We start from the raw sequence: 19,725 nt of genomic DNA on the forward strand, positions 1-19,725 counted from the left end.
ATCAGCCAGAAAAGCTGCAACTTGTGTGGAAGTATCATCAGGTAGGGAAGATTCAAAATCCCTGGGGGTAGGGTGGGGCCAGAATGGCAGGGGGGGGGGGGAGTCAAAATTTTTACATAGGCATATATAGGGAAAAATCTTCTAAAACACAAATTGTCTAGAAAAGCTTTAACTTTAGTCAATTCAGTCTTCAAATAGTCTAGATTAAAATTTTTCAAAATCACTTCAGGAGTTGGGCCACATGGGGGGGGGGGCCAATTTTACAAAGGAAAACATTTAAATTACTCACAAAAACTCAAATATTTTTATATATGGTTTTACTTATATGCAAGCATTTTGCCATATTGTTGATTCATTAAAATTGATTAGACTCTGGCCACTAGACAATTCTTGAACCTCACAAGGGGTTCAAAGTTTGACGTAGGTTTATAATCCATATATAACAGTTGTTTATTTTCGAGAACTGCAATGCTCTGCCTCAATATGTGATATGACTGTAAAATAACCCTATTACAAAGGGGCTCAATGATAAACATAAGAATATGCAGGTTTTTTAATACAGGATCTATTATACAACATTGCATATTTTGTATATGACCCCATAAAGCTGATTTTATTATGTCTGCTGTTGCTCAGGTGAGCGATGTGGGCCATGGGCATCTTGTTTTGAAAATGTAACAGATTTTATGACTAGAGGCATAGGCGTCGGAAGCAAATTGAAAGTGGGGGGGCTAGACTAATCCTCAGAAATATTGAGAAAAAAGTAATTCCCAAAATCATGGAAATCCTAATCCGTGGGGGGGGGGGGGGGGGGGGGGGGGGGGGAGTATACCTATACTTCCAAAAAAAAAAATTTACTTATCAAATTTTTTTTTTCAAAATCATGAAATTCCTAATCCGTGGGGGGGGGGGGGGGGGGGGGGGGGGGGGGGGGGCTAGTATGCTTCTGAATCTAACCTCTCAATCTTTCAAGGTAAATTAAGGAACAATAGTCTTTCCTGCGAGAAAAAGTGGGGGGGCTGAACCCTCTATCATGCTATGTTTCTAATGGTTAGGTATAACTTTGCAAAAAAAGTGGGGGGGCTAAGCCCCCCCTAGCCCCCCCGGTTCCGACGCCTATGAGAGGTAAAAATTGGAAAATTGCAATAGCATTAAAAAAAAATAACATGGCATGGAACATCAATTTCCTAAGCCCTGTAGCAATTGTTTTGGACATTGCATTACCAGCTAAATTACAACCCCCTCAAACAGGTTTTTTTTTCATTTTATATAACAGATGCAGAAAATATCTGCACATACTAAAAATACAGAAACAGTTTTCAATTATACCTACAGAAAATTAAATGGCAATTTGTTGCTGGGTTTTGGTAATCTTGTGAAATTTATTCAGGTAAGAACTTAACTCTTGATATGACAATGACTTCTGTATTCTTCAATTTGCATTTAGATCATCATTTACTGATTTAGAATATATTATTAATGTAATTCTTTATGTTTTATGATATCTGAAAGAGCAAAAATGTATTGAAAGTAATTTATTTCTACGTTTATACAGCATTCTATAGAAAAAAAATAATTGCTTACTATAGATAAAAAAAGTATTATAGGATAAAAACCATATAATATTGTAATTATATTGTACATAAATTAAATAAACATCAGACACAAATATTTAAACAGTCAATTCTGCTGACATTGGAATGATTTGGTATTATGCTTTCTGTTAAGCCTGGTGGTAACCTGTGATGCATCCTGGGGAATAATCCACTTTGCCACACCCATAACAAGTCTGCAAATAGGGAAAATTAGGACAATCTGATTCATTACCAAAAACCAAAACTAGTCAAAATATACTTCATATAGCAAAAATTGGACAAAAGTATACTTTGCAATAAGTTTTAACAGAAGGACCAATCCAGTTATTTTTCTGTATTCATAAATAGTCTACAACCAAAGATAATAGATATGTAATATTTAAACCAAACTTTTTCATACTGATGTTTCATAAAATTTGCTTAGTACTTACCCCCTGTTAATTTCATATTCATGGAAGCATGAAAAATAAAAAAAACCCTCAGTCAAAACAATATAGCATTAGTACACAACAAATCTTATTCATTGCAAAACGAATCTTGAAAATTTTGGAACTAATTCTGTGCATGCAATTTGATTTATTTAAGTAAGCTAAGAATACTTACACCCTGAGTAAATCAATGGAGATCACAGGCAGTAGAATGAAAGGGGAAAAAAAGCAAAACTATGTATTCATGATAAAATAATCTCTGCAGTTTCAAATACTTCAAAAACTCAACACTCTCTTTCAATCTTTGTATTCAAGTGTGCTCAAAACTATAAAACACTTGAGCAATTCAGATAAATGTAAATGTATACTTACAAATACTTTGACCTGAAATTTGAAAATAAGATTTCTATTAAACAAAGGTTTCCTTTATTGTTTTCTATTAAAATTTATTCATCTCTGGTTTATTGTAAACTAAAACTTGAAATGTCGTATGTTTTAAAAAGCATTGTTATCAGCCTATTTTCTTTTTCAATAGCTTTCACAATTGTTTTAAATGAAAGTTTTAGATGTAAAAAGCCATGTCGTTGAGACTTGGTATTTGTTTTTCCATCATTGAAAGCCCACAGCCAAAGTTTGTTCTCCAAGATTTACAACATCCACTCGAAACACTGAAAGCTGACAGAGAATACTTACTATCTAAATACACCGGACAGGTTTGTATATGAAAAAGAAAAAAAGTATTGACATATTAAGTTCTCTGCAAATAATAACGGTTCCTGTTGCTATCAAGCCATTTAATTTGTGAATTTGTGTAGACATTGATATATAATTATTATGTTTGAACTATGAAGGGATCAAGTTTACGACAACGCTTTTCAAATTGGCAAAATACGTCACCCGGTCGAAAATTGATGTAGATTCTGTAAAGTGATTTATCGCTTAAAGTAAACGCTTTTAAATTTATTTTATTATTAAAGAACTCTTGCTATGGTGTCAGCCATGCAATATGTCTGATTGGGACGTCCCACTAGGCAAACACATTTGGACCACGGTATATTAGGACTTCATTATGGGCTGCTATATTTAGCATACATAACATTTTTGTCAGGGAAATATAACCTCAAGTATCCAATTAAAAAGCATGTATATTTACGCTGTAGAAAAGTAAATCTTCCATTAGGCGTGACATTACTATGGTTTTTCAGTTTTTTTAGAGCGTTTGATTCGATTGCAATCGCTTATCGCGATTTATTTAATTTTCGGTTAAAACTGCTGATACACCAATTGATTTAAATACTTTTCCATGAAAGAGAAGACAGACCGTTCAGTGATATATGAATCAATATCAATGTTGCCAAATTGATCGTGTGTCATGTCACCCAAAAAGAGATATTTGCAGCAAAATCAATTTGATTTGACGACACGACCTTTAAAAAAGTTTGCAATACCTCTTTCTCTACATACAGTCTGTTTAGTCGAAGATCAACATAAATCCAAGGGATTTAAAACCTGTGCAAATGCACGGTTTGACCAAAGTTGAAGGATCTAGCGTATATTTACTCTTGTATTTAAATTTCATTTCTTGTCCGCATTGTTACATGTCTAATTATGTAAAATAAAAAAAGTACTTGGAACTCACCGGCTGTTCAAAGACGCCAAATATGAAAAGAAAATTTACAATGATCATTTCTTTTATTCGTACATGGATTATTACCTTCACATGTACATGTCAATTAGAAGTGATATATTTTGTTTCTTTTAAAGGAAAGTGACTTGAATTTCAATTTATTTTCAATTTATTTTATCTTACCCCTTGGTGCCAAGAACATGCGTTTTCGTGGTTATTTTGAGGTTTGAACAGCTTTTTACACCGAATGCATTCGAACACGTTGTGCCCCGCCCTGGATGGGAGTGGGGCTCGACTCCCAAGCGACGTGGTGTCTGAGATGACAGAACTTCCACTATGTCCATTAGCCGGCTTGTAATATTTCTGCAGAACGTTTTCGGTTAAGAATACGCCAGTACTGATATTACCGTTGCTGTTGGCAAGGCTCTCCAGTGACCCAAACTTTCGACTTGTTGACAACCTGCTGCTCTGGAGATTTCTGCTGTGCTCCAGTTCTTGTCTCCTGAGTAAAATGTCCCTCTTCACGTGTTGCTTTGTCAGAAGGGACTTGTGACGGCGAACTTCTCTAGTCGTATTTCTAAACTCGCGAATAATTTGCTGCTTCAGTTTTTTCTCCAAGCATTTTGTCCGACTTTGATGCGTAAACAAATCTCGAAAAATGGTTGTGTGACCGCATGCTTCGCAGACGACTTCCCGAAAATCACATTCCTTTAGATGATGTTTGATGTCGCAGCGTCGAATCGTTTTGCGACATCCTTTCCCATAATTAGGGCACTTGATGGGTGTGTGAGGACACATTTCGCTCACATGGTCCGGTAGTTCTCCCAACAGCACCGATTTCCCACACTTGTTGCTGCAATTTATCCTCAGTTGCAATAGCTGGAGCTTGAACTCGTTTGAAGGTTGCGCGAGTTTTCCGGTAAATTTGGTCTTGCAAATTGGGCAGTGTTTCAGCTTTTCATATTGTAGACGCTTCATCATACAATTGTTACAGAACATGTGTTTGCAAGAACAAGACACCGGGTTCAAGAACACTTTTTGACATAGTTTACAAATGAAGGAATCGTCCACTTCCCCTTCAAATAATTTCGTTTCGAGACCCATAGCAATGCAACAGGAAACCTACAATATACATCAGAATTATTTGTATTCATAACTTCATGATAATTTTTTTCATAGCTAAACGATTTGAAATTTAATGTTTTTAAAGTTTTCTGTACAGAAGTAGATGTTATTGATTGTTGGAGAAACGTGAAAGATGTACCAATAATAACTTAAGGTTTATGAATTATATGCAGACAATGATCAACATTTGTCTTAATCCTCAACTGATCCCTCGCTATGTCAACGTAGTACAAGACAATCATAAGAAAGCTCAGTGAGGATACTAGTAAATCAAATGTCAATGAGAAAACACTTAAAAAACATTTGAGGAAGTAATTGATCTTTCAAGTACGAAGAACACAAAGCAACTCAATGTTCAACATTGCTTTTAAAAAAAGCTTATGATGGTGGTTAATGCCCTTTTTACGATTTAAGTGTTTTGGAGGAAGTGATGCATAATGTGCACCTTTTACCGTAGTGTAATTCTCAGCTGTTCTTTGCAGGTGTCCGTTATTGGGTAACCAGGCAATAGACAAGTGCCCGCTAAACCTAACATCAAATCGATAGAAACGAATAAATATCCCACATCATCGACGAAAACCAGCCTCTATATCGTAATTCCTCTGTTATTTTCGAAACTCAAATTTTCGGAATTAGTTTTCGTGCCAACATTCTTTGCATTCAATTTTCAAAGGGAAAGGTCATACAATTGGGAAACTCTTATCAATTGAATTTATCTCGCACCGCACGTAATGAATTAGAGAGATCTTGCAGCGAGAAAATTATATAATAATGTTCTTACCACAATAAGGAACAAAAGTCACAATCATTTCATACAGACATCCAAAACAACTTGGAAATTGTTCTGCGAACTCCTACGGAGACCCTTCATTGCAGGGCCAAGGGTGATTCCGATAATCCGGCGCAGTTTTAAATGCAATCTACGACCGTTGTTGACAGGCTGCCTTTCACCTTACTCGTAATCTACTAATGAGCGCGGTTGTAAGACCTCCAAAGCTTTGATACTCAGCAACCCTTGGGGTGGTTTTTATTGTTACAAAGCAATCGTTTAAATTGGTTAATACAGGTGAATATGCTTGGCTATTTTCCCCTTCTGTGCATGTAGTTTTTCGATTTCTGTAAACTCCTTTTATGCCTTTGATACCCATTTAACATATTAAAGTATTAATTGAGTACTTATTGCTCTGTTTATGGAATTAGATTACCTTTCAAATCTTTACACTTTTTAAGTGCGCAATAGTATTGAAATTTAATAAAAAAAAATGTAAAAATTAAATTAAAGCTAAAGTAAAATAGAGGTTGGATGTTGGTATTTAAATAAAGTATGCCCTATTCGGTTTTAAAAAGACATACACGAACACGACTTTGCCTCTTGAAAAATCAGAATGGCTGTCTTTGCAGTCAGTTAATAACAATTATTAATATTTTAGGTACACAACAGAAATAATGATACATTTATGCTGCAGATCATTTGGAGGAAAGTGAAGGTGTTGCTAACAACGGTAAAACTGTTGAAACCAAGTGAACGGTCATTTTTTCCTTTCGTTACAAATTTGAAACTAAACTATTTTTTTCAATTTTTAGACAGCAGGTTCTATTCCGTTTGACAGAAGTATTCTGTTTGACATGTTTTAGGCCCCCTAAAGCGAGATTTTTCAGTATCGTTCGTTGCTCTTTTTCATCGATCGTCTGCTTGCACTAAATCTAAATTAACCGTCAATAATATAGTGTTTAGATTGGTTTGTTGAAATAGATACTAGGGGAAAATTCGAACATATTTAAGATCGATTCTTTGGTGCTATATATTAAGGTGTTAATTACATATATTTCGTGGTACATTTCAAGTAAGGCGATGTCAAACACTGCAATTATTTGTTAATTCTAGGCACATTCGATATATGACGTGTATAAAAAGAAAAAAAATTTATGGAAATCAAAACACTAAAAAAAAAAAATTGTATTATAATTTCTTTCAAAAAAGAAAGAAAAAGGGAATAAAACTTACCTAAGTTAAAGATATGTCAGTATAGGAAGGTCTATAAAAATTCCATTCCATTGGGTAGCAGAAACCGTGGAAGACAGGGTGTTGTAGGGTATTGGCGGTGATTAAAGAGCTTTAAATATCCGGTCTATCGATAGATACACAAAGATCTCAATGTGACTTAGAGTCGCTTCCTTTATGACAGGCTTTTTCATATACACTTTCGGTGATCAGGCGAGATTTTTGTTGGTATATGGCCTTTATTCGGGGATTTAAATAAAATAAGCAAATGGTGATTACGGCTATAGGGAATGCCTAGTGACACGAGTGTATATTGTGGAGATAATTCTGTTTTGATGTTTGCTCAAGGAATTAATACGAAATCAATAAATTAATCGCGGCAGTCCATCAGTTTCCCCTGTCATTGTTTAGAATTCAACCTCTGATTATCACCCTGAAAACCTATTCATACAAGTGGAATTGCCACACTCTGACTGCATTATAGGATTAGTTGATAGTGTAAAAACTTTGTTTGATAACGGTAATATTCCATTCAGAAGTTTCTACACAGAGAATAATCCCACTTACTTGCATTGTTTTAAAGATTTTCAAGTGTTTAGGTAATAAGACAGATACAAAAAGAACAGAAAGAGAATCGGACAGTAAATGTATTGTCGACATTGAATGTTTTGGGGAAGGAAAAAATAAACTCATCTTAGACATAAACATCTTATCTTGCCAAGGGTTTTCTGTCTACTCCGCAAACCGAATATGACCAAGGTCACTGAGACAAAGCATGCTTTGATGAGACCACCGTGATTATAATACATGTATATAAAATCATTGTTACATGTAATTGTCACTTATATCAAGATACTAAATATAGTAGTGCAGTTTGAAACATTAATTACCATATAATATCATTAGATACAAAATTGTCCGATACAACTTACATTATATAAATAGTGCCTGTTTGGGAGGGTAACAGTTGAAATTGACACCCCGAGAAAACCATTGTCAACCGACGCAAAGCGGAGGTTGACAATGGTTTTCGAGAGGTGTCAATTTCAACTGTTATCCTCCCAAACAGGCACTATTTATTTTGTTATACTGAATGTCTTTTTTAAAAAATTTAAGAAAATTTTACTGCTTTTATATAGGAATAACGTGAATTCTACAGCGAACCGTACGCGCATAATTTTCGCGCATGTAACATTTTTTAATGTTACCCGTTGCCAAGTGCGTTGCTAACGCTGAGGGTAATAGTAAATATTATTAACTGCGTCTTAACCAATCAGATTTCAGTATTTAACATGAAAGTATAACAAGATACAATATCACATTACATTAAACAAAATTGTATCATATCATGATACATTATAATTCCATTTAATATTGTGTCATATGATGATTATACAATATCTGCCAATATATGATACAATATGATATGGTATCATATTACATGATACAATATAATACATATTTACAATATCACATAATACAATATATTAAAACACATGATACAATCTTGTATCATATAGTATGATATTGTATCTTGTAATGTATAATTATAATATTTAAATATATGATGATAATTCATATCTTATAATAAGATATCATCTCATATGATGTTTAATCTATTAAAATTATATTGTATTATTTGATCTGATATTGTATCATATCATATTATATTGATCATATAATATTTTACAATAAATCATATGACACAATATCATATTATATGATAAAATATAATATCATGGAATTTAATACTACAGTATTATGATTCATAATAATATATATAATTTACATAAACCAAGCAAGTTTGAGTGAAATAGGACAAGTTTTTATGAGGATCCCTGAAGATGGAGATCGGACTCTGTATTTTGGACTAGCTTTATGTTTCATATCCAAAGTTGAATGTACCACGAAAGTAAGGGCAATTTTTTTTTTCAAATCAAACCTGTATTTAGTAACTCAAAACACTTAGTAGTCTCCTGTTCCAGCACCAACAAAAATGAGATCATGCTCTGTTTCTGAAGCTATTTCTATTTACACGACCATAGATATATTAACTGTTTAAGTATGATTAGGTATGAACAAAATTTGCTTCATTTGAATTGTTATAAAGTTTTAAACCTGCCTAAACATCTAGATAATCAAGATCACTTTCGGTATCTGAAGCAACCTTTTGAATTCATTTACATAGTTAAATATACTATGAAAGTTTGAAAAAGTACTACTATTTACATAAAAAATGACCAGCTCTAGAAATCTTAACCTCGTCTAGCATCCGAAACCTTTGGCTCATATTCGGATCCAAGCCTGTTAATTGCATTAATATCACAACATGCATTACCTATTTAAATTTGGTAAAGATTGAACGAATAATAATTTAGATATAGTCATCAAAGGGCACCTGCATTAAAAACTTTAACCAGCTCCAAACCCCTTAACCTCCTCCAGTATATGAAACCTACGGCTCAGCCTGTCAAGTGCTTAAGTATCGTAAAACACACCATCCATGCAAGTATGGTGACAATAGGACCACTAGGAACTTAGATATGGCCATCAAAAGGCACCTGTCCCAAAAACTTTCACCAGCTTGAAACACCTTCACCTCCTCAAGCATCTATAGTTCATGGCCCAGATTCAGAATCCAAGTCTTTCAGGTCCATAAGTAGATATTGATGCATCATCCATACAAGTTGGGTGGAGATAGGACAAGTAAAAATTACATATGTAGATACAGGACCTACTCCAAAAACTTTAACCAGGTCCGAACGCCGACGCCGAGAGTATATCATAAGCTCCCTCTGACTTCGTCTCGGTGAGCTAAAAATGGAATATTCAGAAAATTACTTCCAGAGACCTTTATAAATCGCATTCTAAACAAGAACACACGAAAAACAAAAATAAAAAAAAATCCTGATCTCAAAACAAGCTCTTGGTTAGCGATCTGGTATAATATAGAAATATTGAAATTTAAGAAATGCCAAAGTTTTCCTTATTATGTACTCTGTTGCCTTAAAATAGACAAAGATTGTATAATTTTGGAACCACCATATCAGTCTTTGTTGGACTGAACATTAGGTAGTACCTTTCTAGACCTCACACTTCGTTACAACGGACGTACTCCAAATATTCTTTTATAAGATTAAATAAAAGAGACTATCCCGTTTTCCACATTTCATCATATGTTATCATTTTATTTATTTTTCATCATTTCCCATTATTTAAAAGTATCAATGTCAAAGGAGTATCCTGTGGACATATATTTTAAAAATTAGATAGGAATTTGTTTCAATTTGAGGAAAAAAAAAATCTGAACTGTAATTCTTTGAACAAAACACTGGATGTTTTCCAGAGCGCGGCTCATGTTTTTATGAATTTATCCATTCAATATAGAAAATAGCTAGACACACAAAACAGCGATGTAGATAGTCTAATATGTTGTGACGTAGTCAGAAAAATACATGCTAGACTTTCAAATCGAATGGGAGATAAATCTAGCTTAGCTAAGTAAAATGATAGTTGTTCGTTTTATATATATATATATATATATATATATATATATATATATATATATATGCATCTTTGTCGGATCTAAATTATATATACTAAGCCAGTAAACTTAGTAAATAAAGCACTAAAAATGATATGGCTAACGACACGAGCAACTGATATTGTCAAATTTTCGGCACAATTAATCCCTTATTCAGGACAAATGAATTAAGTACATGGGTAAAAACAAAGGAAACAAATTATAGCACTACAACTAACACTTCTTGTAGTCATATTTTCCAATAACATCCAAAAAATATTTCCACAAAAACCAGTATTCATTAAATAATCAGACAAAATGTCTGATTTTGTTTGACAAAATTTTACGTCTAAAACTTGAATACCTCTTTTACATTGCCAAATAGCAAAGCTTGATTAAATGTCTTATATTGCAAATAAGTGTTTTTCTTTTATACATCTACACCCATGACTTGCATTTAATATCATATTAGGAAAAAAAACCTCTTGGTAACATGTATGAGAAAAGAAATAGTTATGTTAATACAGGGAAGTAACGCTGATTATATTGTTTTTACCAATAACTACGTGTTAAACAATAACTACGTGTTAAAAATATTTTACGATATTAAATCTCTTGTTTTCATCAGAAATACTTAATGAATTTGTTTAATTTTTCATCCGTGGGTATATTGAAAAAAAAATCAATTAATTAATGTAAATTAAGGCATTACACATAAATATAAAACCCTTTAGCTCTTTTCCAACCCTGGTTTACCGATTTCGTTGACAAGAATGATTAAAGATCAATATATTTATAGTTGTTCCACATTAAAGATGACATTATGAAAATTAATATTATTTTACTATGGCACTTTTATTACTCATTTATTTAGCCATTTTAATTTCCTTCAGGACGTTTGCATAAAAAAATAATTTACACCACAGAGCCTAATAACCATGAATTACTCATGAACGAAGTATCATTTCCCTCGACCCCTCCGAAACTACAACAATTTAGATAATCATCTATTTGGGACAAAATAATTTCTAATGTGCAGATTTTTTGGCAGATGGTCATTCACTACAATACGTTTTTATGCTTGTCATTTTGATGGCTATATCAAGGGTTTGATGTGAAGATTATTTAATTCGCAAACGATTTTCTCTTTTTAAAAAAATTTGAAAAACAACAGGATGGATAAAATGATACTGATATTTTTTCTTAGTGTATCAAACACTGCGTATTGTTGGGAAGGATATGTACAGAATATATCGAAGCTTGTTCCAAAATACTTGGACTATTGTGGAAGCGAATCCCTCTGTTCAACGATAAAGGAGAAAAGCCATTCAAAAATATCAAACACTCGCGATTCGCACGAGTGTCCCCCGTGTTCTTGTTCGGAATATTGTGACCTGAACCGTAATTGTTGCCTAGACGAATCCTACAGCACCTGCATTCAAAGAACGATGAATCCTCGCATTACTGTCAACCGTGATGAAAGCTATCAAATGGTTTCTTCTTGTCCAAATCTGTACGATACCTGTCTTCAACCGATTACAGAAAATAATGTCCTGGAACAAATTCCGGTGTATTCCTTTGTTACAAACAGGACCTATGCAAATATCAATTGTTCTAAATGTCACGGTCAAAATGAAACCATTGCATGGACATATTACATAGACTGTCCGTATGTAGAAATGGATATTGATGACTATACGGATGCACCTAGTTTATTGAACGGCATGATGTACAGTGGCTGTTCTTTAAAGTTGACCCCGCCTGTAAATACTTTCCAGCGGCACTGTGAAATGAACTCCCTGGTCAGGACATGTAATATTACGGGGGACTGGGATGTGTACGATAAAGAAATCAAAGAAGCGTGTGAGCATTACCAGAAACCATATAAATTTTACCAAAATGTCTTTTGCTTTCTTTGTAATACGGGTAAGGAACAAAGAAAAGTTTTAAAACTCACGGAATCTAACAAAACGCCTATGTCATTTAAAAGGAAATACAACATATCTAGTTACTTGACGAACTACAATAAGTCTCACGAACAGATGTTGCAATTCGACGATGCGTTAGTGCTATTTTCAGAAAAATATGATGGGACAAATGACTATACAAACCTGTATATGGCTAATTTAACGTTACTATCATTCAATTTGGCGGAGAGCCTAAACAAAAGCTTGAGAGATGATGATACTTTTAATGAATCCCCAGATTTTGAGGCCTCTGTGAATCTGACCGCTCTATATGAGGAGTACGTCAGGTCAGGTGGCTATCGTAACTGGTGCTCAGAGGAACACAGAGTTGACAAAATATTCCCCGGCTTCAAAGCAAGGAGAGACTGTAGTTGTGACGAAAACTGTTATAAATCTGCTTCCTGTTGCCCCGATGCTGCCTACTTTCAACACAGGGTATGCTCTGCAGCATACATCAACCACCCATCTCACAATATAATTTACGCGTCGTATTATTTTATGATTAAGAAATGTCCGATAAATAATAGATATCCATTAATAAAACTCAAATGTGAAAACAATTCCAATTTTGATTTGCTGAATATTCCAGTCGTGAATACTCGAACACATGAAACTTTTTACAATATATACTGTTTTATTTGTCAAAACCAGCAAGGGCCAAACTATCCAGATATGACAAATATAATGATATGGAACGTGAGTCTAGTGTGTCCCACTTTATTTTTTCCTGCAATGAAAAGTTCAGTTTCCACTGTCTTACAAACTGCGATTGAGAAAAAGTGTTCTATTTATTATAGCACTACATATTTGGTGGAGAGTTGCGAAGTAACTGATCGATGGACCATTAATATATGCAATGAGACCGGATTTGTTAAATCAGTGTCTGAAAGTGCTCGTTTTATGTGTGAGAGCATTTACGGAAACGTAATAGCAAAATCACTAAATTTCATATACAGGAACCAAATTTGTGATCTGTGCAACAGCGATGTTTTCGAAGAACCCATCTCAGGATGCTTCATATCAGATAAAGATGCCAGCAATGCTGATCAATATAACTGTAAAAATGGTAATTTGGAAGAACAGACTTATCCATTTAAGAATACGTATTGTGAATTATGCAATTCTGCTCATGTATGTAGCAAAGGGCATTTTTGTGAGATGGATTTAAATGAGTGTACCGGTTTTGGATGCCTTAACTCCAAAGGCAGGCCATCCTATAGAGAATTGTTTGGAACATCAGATACAAGTAAAGAGCGTCCTGTTAGTCGAGGGATGGAGTGTAGCAGATCGGAATTCAAGGACACATACACGGTATGCATAGCTTGCTTAAGAATTTTGCTGCGTGAACACACTTTTTTATTATAAATTTTGTTTCATGTTCAAGTACCAAACCACCTGTGGTGGTGGATATCCTAATTGACCCGAAGCATATTGCTTTATAAACAAGATGGATGGTTTGATATTACATGTCATATCATTGGGCACTCTAGCAAATAAACAAAGGGTAATCGAGGTAAAGCAAAGCTGAGGTTATAACAATGGATGGGGTAGACCACAGGCACCTGAATTTTTATCAATCAGTCGCTTAATAAGTCATATATCGAAAAATTCTACCCCTACTATATATAAATACACAAGGTGTGCAACGCCATTTTGACCCCCTCGTCGATTCAGGCTTCGATTTGCCACATAAATCAGATATGCCTACCGGTTTGCGTGTAACATTGAGTTCAAATATGATATTTCTCACTATACGTTTCGTCCTTGTGTTTAAATCCAACGCATTGATAATGCTATCAACTAAAATTCACGCAGACTTTGAATTTCGTCCCGAGGCTCGATAGCCATCAGCTGACGTCACGAAATTTCAACTCCGCGCTGAATGATCTAACACATAAACTTTTTAAAACGTATGTTAAGTAAAATGAGGATAACAAACAACACAGTGTTTTGGTTTCTTTAGTGCCTCTGATCTTAGTTTGTCAATGAAATAAATTTATAATTATTGTTTTGAAAATTTTATGTATTAGATCATTCAGCGCGGAGTTGAAATTTCGTGACGTCAGCTGATGGCTATCGAGCCTCGGGACGAAATTCCAAGTCTGCGTGAATTTTAGTTGATAGCATTATCAATGCGTTGGATTTAAACATAAGGACGAAACGTATAGTGAGAAATATCATATTTGAACTCAATGTTACACGCAAACCGGTAGGCATATCTGATTTATGTGGCAAATCGAAGCCTGAATCGACGAGGGGGTCAAAATGGCGTTGCACACCTTGTGTATTTATATATAGTAGGGGTAGAATTTTTCGATATATGACTTATTAAGCGACTGATTGATAAAAATTCAGGTGCCTGTGGGTAGACATATTTTTATCAACTGTAACAACATGAACAATTCAGATTCGAATGAAAGTATATGAAAAATAATAGAAAAGAAAAGAAAAATCAATAAAAACTCTTGAATTAATCTTATTTTCTATCTAGCTCACATTCTATGTTGCTTACAAAGCTGTATTATTGTAACGTTATAAGATATAAATCATAAAATTCACGCATTACTGTACATATGGCTATATCATGACCAACTGACCAACTAAACTTCGCATATGGCTAAATTTTGATCAACTTTACGTAAATAAGATGTTTATCCGTGCAGTTTGGGTTAAACAAGATACAATGTATAAGAAAAGGGATGGATTCAGTAAATTAAGGTTAAAGAGGAATAATGATCATTTAATAATGGTCTGTTTTTAGGCTCTTAGCAAGCTCATATAATCCATGGCGTATTGTTAATTTTATTATATCTTGGATGGTAAAACGACTAGATTTGTGATACATGTTTTGAGAAAAAGAAATTATGTATATCTATTGACAGACAGCCAATACAATTTCTTGATTAGAAGTTACCTTCTCTCAATTACAATAGTAAACATTTTTAATGTTATATTGTTTAAAAAAATTACATTTATCAACTGTGAATATTTATTTCAGAATAAATGCAGAAGATTGCTTTGTTCGAGAGGAAAACTGCTGATGAATGACACATGTTCCTATTTTGTTCCTTACGCCAGGGAAGTACATTACACTCTAGCGCTGAGAGTTCTTATGTACTCAAATTCGACTCGAACCAATTTGCGTTCTGTTGAAGATAATCTTCAAGAAATTCTTCAGCAAGAAATAACAGAAGGAGACATTCATATAGAAGATAAATACGTGTATTCAAACTTATCTTGTGCTGATTTCTTGGGCCTATCATCCCCCGATATATTTTTAATATACATCGGGATCAAAGTTCAAAATAACCAGTTTCCAATTAACAGAAACCGTCTGGAGATTCATCTGTTAGGTTTAACGAATTCCACAGTCAAGTTTGAGGGTGTCTTTCTTGAGTTACAACAAAGCTTAGAGGCGCGGTTTCTTCCAATTCTTGACCACCAAGAACGGATAAACCCTTTTAGATGCTTATTGAAAAACATTTCATCTTCGTCAAAATATACATACAACATTAACAATTTACTAGTTTGCCCACAGATCGAACTAGAACAAGATGAATACATTTTATCTGAAGATAAAAGTAGCATATCTGTAAAGCTAGTTGACCACAAATATAATATGAACGAGTTTGCAAAAGGAAATAATGGAAGAATACGGATATGTGCGGAATCGTACAAACGAAATATGGATGAGTTTTCCCTTTTGGGTCAAAGGAGTAATGTTGAAATTGGATTAACGGTTGTAACTTATTTATGCACCATTCTTTCTCTTCTGTGCTTGCTTGCAACAATATCTGTCTATTGCTTTTTACCTGATTTAAGAACAGTGCCGGGCATAAACATAATGTGTTACGCCTTTTCGCTGTTTTTAGCACAACTGTTCTTTATCATACGGTCTTACATTACAGATATAATTGCATGTGCATGGATTGGAGGATTCACTCATTACTTTTGGATCACTGTATTTACATGTACCAATATCTGCTGTTTTCAGATGTTTAGATTGTTTGTGAAAAATGCTTTGACACATGGTGGTGTATGTGCTGATAGAAAAATAATCTTTAGAAACTTTTTGGCGTCTTTTTTGCTACCTTCAATTCCTGTAGCGTTGAACTTACTACTACCATACACAAAAATCGATTTCATAAAGTTTGGATACGGAGGAAGTAAATGTTTCCTGCTCAGTCAAAAAGCTTTAATTCTAATGTTTATCCTTCCGATAGTCCTACAGATTATTTTCAACATAGTTATGTTTTCCATCACCTTTCAATACATACGAAATATGCCAAAGATCCAGAGTACACAAAGCAGACATGATTTTACCATTTTTTTAAAACTGTTTTTATTGACTGGTGTTTCCTGGCTTTTCATGATTGTTGACGGATTTTTCGATGCTTCCCCTTTCACATATTTAGCTACAGTTGTTAATGGTGCTCAAGGGGTGTTTATTTTTATTTCATATGCTTGTCAAAAAAGAGTTTTTCAATTGATGAAGGAACTTCGTGGAATAAACTCCAAAAACTCTTATACTTTGGACGGTAACCATACCACAAAAATGCAACTGTAAATGTTTTTTTTTAAAGTAAAGTTACAATTCAAATATCTTTTTTATAAACTTACATTTGATCAATTAATTGTTGTTTTCACTCATACAACATTTTTATATTGTGAATCGTGTATCAAGTTTTTAACGTTATCTCTTCTGAGCACCTTTTGAACAGGTTCATATGAGATTATTTTATATTTTTGACGTCTTTTCTAAAGGAACTGGGCCAATTTTAACCAAACATGGCGCAAAGCACCATGTCCTCTTTTAGAAAGGTGGTTAAGCGTAATTGACCATTTTTTGTCCTTGAAATATCTCCTCCAAAACGTTTTGGCAAAACAACTAAAATTTGTGCAAGACACCTGAAAGCAACTTAGATTCGGTTTTTTAAAAAGATGATCCCAGGGGGTAGAGTTGGGCCAAAATTCGGGTTGAATTATTACATAGGATTAAACAGAGAAAAAACATTTAAAAAAAACACAAATATTTTTATCAAAAATTATTAGACCAGAAAAAGTAAAAACTTGGGTGGAATCATCCTCAAATAGTTTTGATTTAAATTGTTTTATTAATTATTTTCGAGGAGAGGGTAGGGACACACTGTGGTTGAAATTTTAGATAGGAATTAATAGGACAATTTTTAAAAGATCCTTTTTCTCAAACACGAGGCCCACTGGGCCACATCGCTCATCTGAGCAACAATGACTTTATATTGGCGTTCAAAGAATATTGTGCCACATGACCCCTCGGTAGAATAATAAATACCGTAAAGTGTTTGAATTTTACACTTATTTTTGCATACACTTAATCTTTGACATTGTACCCTTTTTACCGAAAACTAGACGATCCTTTGCAAGATATAAAACTAAACTTTAGGTAGAGATACACTGTAAACATCCAATTCACTTATTTTCGGTCCGCACCGCCCCCTCATTCCCCCCCTTTATAAAGTGATCAAAATATATGAGAGCATAGGTACATTTCTTCCTCAACTTCTTACTAGTTATTGTTTTTTAAAGATATATTGTAATAGTTAATGTATTTTATTAAAAAATCCTATATGTGAAAGAAAAAAATTGTATCTTAATGCGCTAAACTCCTCAAATTAAAAATATTTAAAAATTTAATTGGTTTTCCTAATTATAAACGACTGTTGTTTACCTGGCGTGAACTCGTATGACGTTTAATAACCTTAATCACTGATCAATGGATACACTCAAAAATGTTGTCACGTGATATGTTAAAGAGCTTTTATAATCAATGTATTGACAGGCATATCACTCATTTTTACTTAGACAAACCCATTATTTTCATCTTAATTTAAAAAAAAAACCAAATAGCTGCAATCAAGGATCATTTCCCGCTCTAATAGTTTATTTGGAATAGCGATAATACCTTTATCCCCGTAACTTGTATCTGAAAAACTATCAAAATTGATGTGGATTTCATATAATTCATTATATAAGGCGGGGCCCCAAAGAGTAGTTACAGCGTATCATCCTTTTAATATTTTTGTACTACTCATTTAACGTTTAGCGATACATTTCTAATGATCAACCAAAATTTCAGCATCATCATAGAATTATAAGTAAGATACAGAGCTCACACTTCTGCTTGGTTTGAGTTATTTTTTGTTCACATAAGTTTATTACATTCAACTAAAGATTTTTTAAATTGGTTTTTACTATTCAGCATTCAAAATGTAAACAAAAAAGGGAAAAGAATGGCCTCAGCTCTGTGTACAAACATAAAATTGTAAGCAAAGTTCTGTATGTTGGTAAATAGAAAATTGCAAACCAGTAAACAGAAGAAACATGTAAGAGCAGCGATATTAAACTCCGTTTAAACTGAATAGACTCGAGAAATGTTGAGCATCTCAACAAAACACATTGCATTAATCAACCATTACGCCGAAGATCATGCCGAATTACCGATAGAGTGAATTGTATTTTAGTATGTTGTCAAATTTTGCACAGGTAAACGGTTAACTGCCTGATTTACCGAAGTCTTCCTGTGTTTGATTTAATAGGTAAACATTACAAAATACAGGCGATAGTTCCCCAAGTTACAAAGCATAAATAATGAAAATGAAACGAAAATCAAACCAAGCGAACACCACCGTCAAAATTGAAAACTATCAACGCATTGAAATATTTAACCAAAACAAACAAATATATATCTTTGTCAGACCGACCCGTTTATCATACGTCTAACATAGCTGCTTTAAATGTTCGAAATATGGAAAATCGAACCCGAAGTTATAAACTGATTGAACATCCCTCTTTCTTTTGTTATTTTCGTAATAACTCAAATTTGGAAAAAAAAACTAGCCCTTAATTTTTGCAATTGATATTTCCTGTCCATAAGGAGGATTTATGCTATTACGTTGAATTTGTCTCAATAGTTCCTGATAAAAGATTGTTTTGAAAATGCACAACCCCCCCCCCCTTTTTTTTCAGTTTCAAGGTTTTCTCCGCTTTGAATGCAAACTGGCATTTTATTTCTTCAATTTATATTTGCCGTCCCTTAAGGATGCTTTGGGCCAAATTGGGTTGAAATTGTCCAAGCAGTTTTAGAGAAGAAGTTCACGACGTTTAAGGTAGTACGAAACACCCCTGAAATTATTTATTTGAAATATTTTCTCAAATACACAAAATAATGACTTAATATTATGTAAAAAATAATTTTAGTCCATTATCTTAAGAAATAAATATAAATCATACCCATTAATTAATCAAGGCCCAAAAAATGAGATACAACGTATTCCGATTTTGAAACATACATTTGGATGGTGTTCATATGATTTCGGTGCAATTTAGCCTTATATTATTTAAAAATGCGTAACTTGTGTTCTTTCTAAAGTAAAGACCTCAAATTTGAAAACAACCACCATCAGTGTTTAGGCTTTATAT

General features: G+C 33.6%; 2 protein-coding genes across 7 annotated transcripts; one reads left to right on the forward strand and one right to left on the reverse strand.

The window, feature by feature from the left end:
- Window positions 1-1,520: 1,520 nt before the first annotated feature.
- Window positions 1,521-7,034, reverse strand: LOC128167365 (E3 ubiquitin-protein ligase PDZRN3-B-like). 6 transcript variants are annotated; one of them, XR_008241233.1, is made up of 4 exons: window positions 6,781-7,034; window positions 3,834-4,772; window positions 2,717-3,665; window positions 1,521-2,407 (listed from the first exon to the last, which is right to left on the reverse strand). XR_008241233.1 is itself a non-coding variant. In XM_052833046.1 (3 exons), the coding sequence occupies exons 2-3, from the start codon at window positions 4,752-4,754 to the stop codon at window positions 3,630-3,632; spliced, it is 957 nt and encodes a 318-aa protein (XP_052689006.1). In that variant the 5' UTR covers window positions 4,755-4,772; window positions 6,781-7,034; the 3' UTR covers window positions 1,521-3,629. The 6 variants fall into 6 exon arrangements, 4 of the variants coding, with proteins under 4 accessions (XP_052689006.1, XP_052689007.1, XP_052689009.1 ...); XR_008241234.1 differs by having other exon boundaries at window positions 1,521-1,789; window positions 2,027-3,665; XM_052833046.1 differs by having other exon boundaries at window positions 1,521-3,665.
- A 4,375-nt stretch (window positions 7,035-11,409) lies between these two features.
- LOC128167364 (uncharacterized) lies at window positions 11,410-16,920 on the forward strand. The gene is made up of 2 exons (XM_052833044.1): window positions 11,410-13,578; window positions 15,266-16,920. The coding sequence occupies exons 1-2, from the start codon at window positions 11,476-11,478 to the stop codon at window positions 16,832-16,834; spliced, it is 3,672 nt and encodes a 1,223-aa protein (XP_052689004.1). The 5' UTR covers window positions 11,410-11,475; the 3' UTR covers window positions 16,835-16,920.
- Window positions 16,921-19,725: the final 2,805 nt, after the last annotated feature.

The sequence above is a fragment of the Crassostrea angulata genome, chromosome 10 (genome assembly GCF_025612915.1).
Source record: "Crassostrea angulata isolate pt1a10 chromosome 10, ASM2561291v2, whole genome shotgun sequence".
Classification (NCBI taxonomy): Eukaryota; Metazoa; Mollusca; class Bivalvia; order Ostreida; family Ostreidae; genus Magallana; species Magallana angulata.